This window comes from Solanum tuberosum, unplaced genomic scaffold, assembly GCF_000226075.1.
Source record: "Solanum tuberosum cultivar DM 1-3 516 R44 unplaced genomic scaffold, SolTub_3.0 scf00048, whole genome shotgun sequence".
Lineage (NCBI taxonomy): Eukaryota > Viridiplantae > Streptophyta > Magnoliopsida > Solanales > Solanaceae > Solanum > Solanum tuberosum.
The window spans coordinates 1192539-1195150 of NW_006238976.1; the positions used below are offsets into that span (position 1 = coordinate 1192539).

General features: G+C 32.0%; 1 protein-coding gene across 1 annotated transcript in view; it reads left to right on the forward strand.

Annotated features, from left to right (window-relative positions):
* Positions 1-571: 571 nt before the first annotated feature.
* LOC102596075 (mitochondrial adenine nucleotide transporter ADNT1-like) overlaps positions 572-2612 on the forward strand; it is a 10464-nt gene continuing 8423 nt past the window's right edge. Inside the window, exon 1 of the mRNA XM_006343821.2 lies at positions 572-894. Coding sequence (XP_006343883.1) covers positions 728-894 — 167 coding nt within the window. The 5' untranslated portion in view covers positions 572-727. The remainder of the gene's footprint in view (positions 895-2612) is intronic.

Consider the following 2612-nt stretch of genomic DNA (forward strand, 5'->3'; position numbering starts at 1 on the left):
AATAGGTCATAAATATTTTTCATATTATAAATTAAGATAAAATATTTTTTTTAAAATACAAAAAGAGATTAAACTATTTTTTTGTGAGTCCTTTAATATAACATCGGATATCTTATGAAATTATTTCTACTTAACATATGAGATATTTCTTCATTTTAATAGATTATTTTGAAATTAATAATATCCATAGTGAGGTATGCATGGACATATACATGTCAGAATCTTATTCACCGATTCAATATTTATTAAATATCAGATCGATGAATAAGATTGCGCCACACGTCCTTATTTAGTCTTTCATTAGAGTGAAGGGTATATATGCTCTAATTTTTTAACAACAGGGGCACCAATATCCCAAAAGTGTGACGAAGATTATCTCCCTACCATTTACGATAGTTCAAAATATATTTATCCTTTTTCTCAAATATAAATTAAACTTAATTTCAAATTTTATCTCAAAGTTAAGCATAACAAAATAAACATGACAGGTAAAATGGATCGGAGGGACATATAATAAATAAGTATATATTAAGTGAATCTTTATCCATTATATAATTCACCACATAATAATACAAATTCTATTTTTTTTTTGTATTTGCCCATTTCTCAAGGAAAGCACCAATAAAATCCAGTGCTCCCCTTCCCTCCTCTTTCGATCGCCGGCGAACACTGACGAGCACCGAGACTAGTTTTTCTCTAGGGTTCCGGCGAGTTGGAGGTTTTTTGAATGGCGTCGGAGGATGTGGTAGGTAAGAGAAGCGAAAGTGCTGTTACTACAATCGTCAATCTGGCTGAAGAAGCTAAAATGGCGAGCGAAGGTGTTAAAGCTCCGAGTCATGCTGCTATTTTCAGTGTATGCAAGTCTCTCGCTGCTGGTGGAATCGCTGGTGGAGTGTCAGTTCTCTATCCTTCGTTTTTTCCTTATGCTATTTTCTACTGCATATTCCTTTATTATTAGTCCTTTTTTTTTGTCTGTTAAGGTATGAATTCGATAAACAGAAACGAAAATTTCATTTGAAGTTATACTGGATTTTGAATATTACGAATAGTTTAAAACTAAAAAAATCATGTGCTGTTTCTAGTTTATACTCGTTTGGTTAACAGTTTTTGGCTGATAAACAGTATTGATTACTTAGGCTTGATCTTAATTTTTACTACAATAACTAAAAATATAATAATAATTTGCATTCGCTGATTCCTGTGTGTACTTGTTTTTTCGTCTGGTATGTTTATCTGATTTGTTTAGGAAGACTGTTGACATTAGTGAAAATTTCATATTGATGTTACCTAGATTGAAATTAGTTATTACAAATAGTTCCAAATGAAAAAGTGATATAGGTTTGCGATTTCTAGTTTATACTCGTTTATTATCAGTTATTTCTTTCATTTTTCCTGTTTTTTTGTTCTGATATGATTCTGAAGGGGGATAGACAGTAGCACAAATTTCATTTGCTGTTTACCTGTGCTTGACTTAAACCAATCAATAAAAACTTATTCTAATTCCTTCTTTTTTTTGTCTGATATGGCTGCAAGGTGATAGACTGTAATGAGAATCTCATTTGCTGTTACCTAGGCTTGATCATTTTGGAAGTTGGAAAATAAGTTTGAACAGTTGTGTTTAGCGCATATTTGTTAATGATGATATTGAGCTTTTTAATACATGATAAAGATAATAAGCGTTTTTTTTTGGATCTTTTGTGAAATGAAGTATGGTTTGGAGTAACAAAGAATTTTGAATATGCTAAAATTTCATAATATAGTGGTCTAGGTGATATAAAGAGATAATTGTGTAGTTACATAAACAAAAAATGCATTTGTATAGGTGACATAACGTAATTATGAAACCACTTTTTTCTCGTAAATGTTGGCCTCTGGCATATAAGTAGAAACAGGTGAAACGTGGATGACTCATGGATTCTTGTTTTCTGGAATACAACCAAGAGAACGTACTTGAAAAAAAAATAGAAGGAGAAGCAAGGGAAACAAGAGGCGTTGGGAAGAACAATTAATATGGCTTATCTAGATAGCTGGATAAGTATATGAAACTTGAAATATCAAAAGCATTAACTAACAATCTTAAAAATAATAATTAAAAGTAAATTCAGGTTTTTTCTTTTAGCAAAGATGCGATGCATCTTAGTTGAGTTATATAGAATCAAGTAAATGCTAATTACGCAAAGGGTAATGTAATGACCCTAAAGGTCATTTTTGGAAATTTTCATAAAATGACTGTTTTACCCCTCCCGATAGTTGCCCCGAGTCCTAATTAATGTACTTTCGAAGTTGGTTTGAAGGAAAATTGATGAAAAGTTGAGTTTTTGGAAAGTTGAGTTTTTAAGAGTTAAAGTTTGGTTAAAAGTGCTATTTCGAGTCATTTGGAGTTTCGAGACTCGAATCGAATTTTCGTCGATTCTAGCAATTTTAGAATGTCGAAACGGGTCTATGAGAATTTACGGAGTCAAATTTGGAGTTAAAACGAAGATTTGAGGTCCTAAGTTGCAAAAATTGTGAAATTTTGATCAAGAGTTGACTTTGGTCAACAAACGAGGTTCCGGTGCTCGAAATGGAATTCCGAGGGCACCGTTGGATTCAGGGGGTGATTCTAAGTCTAG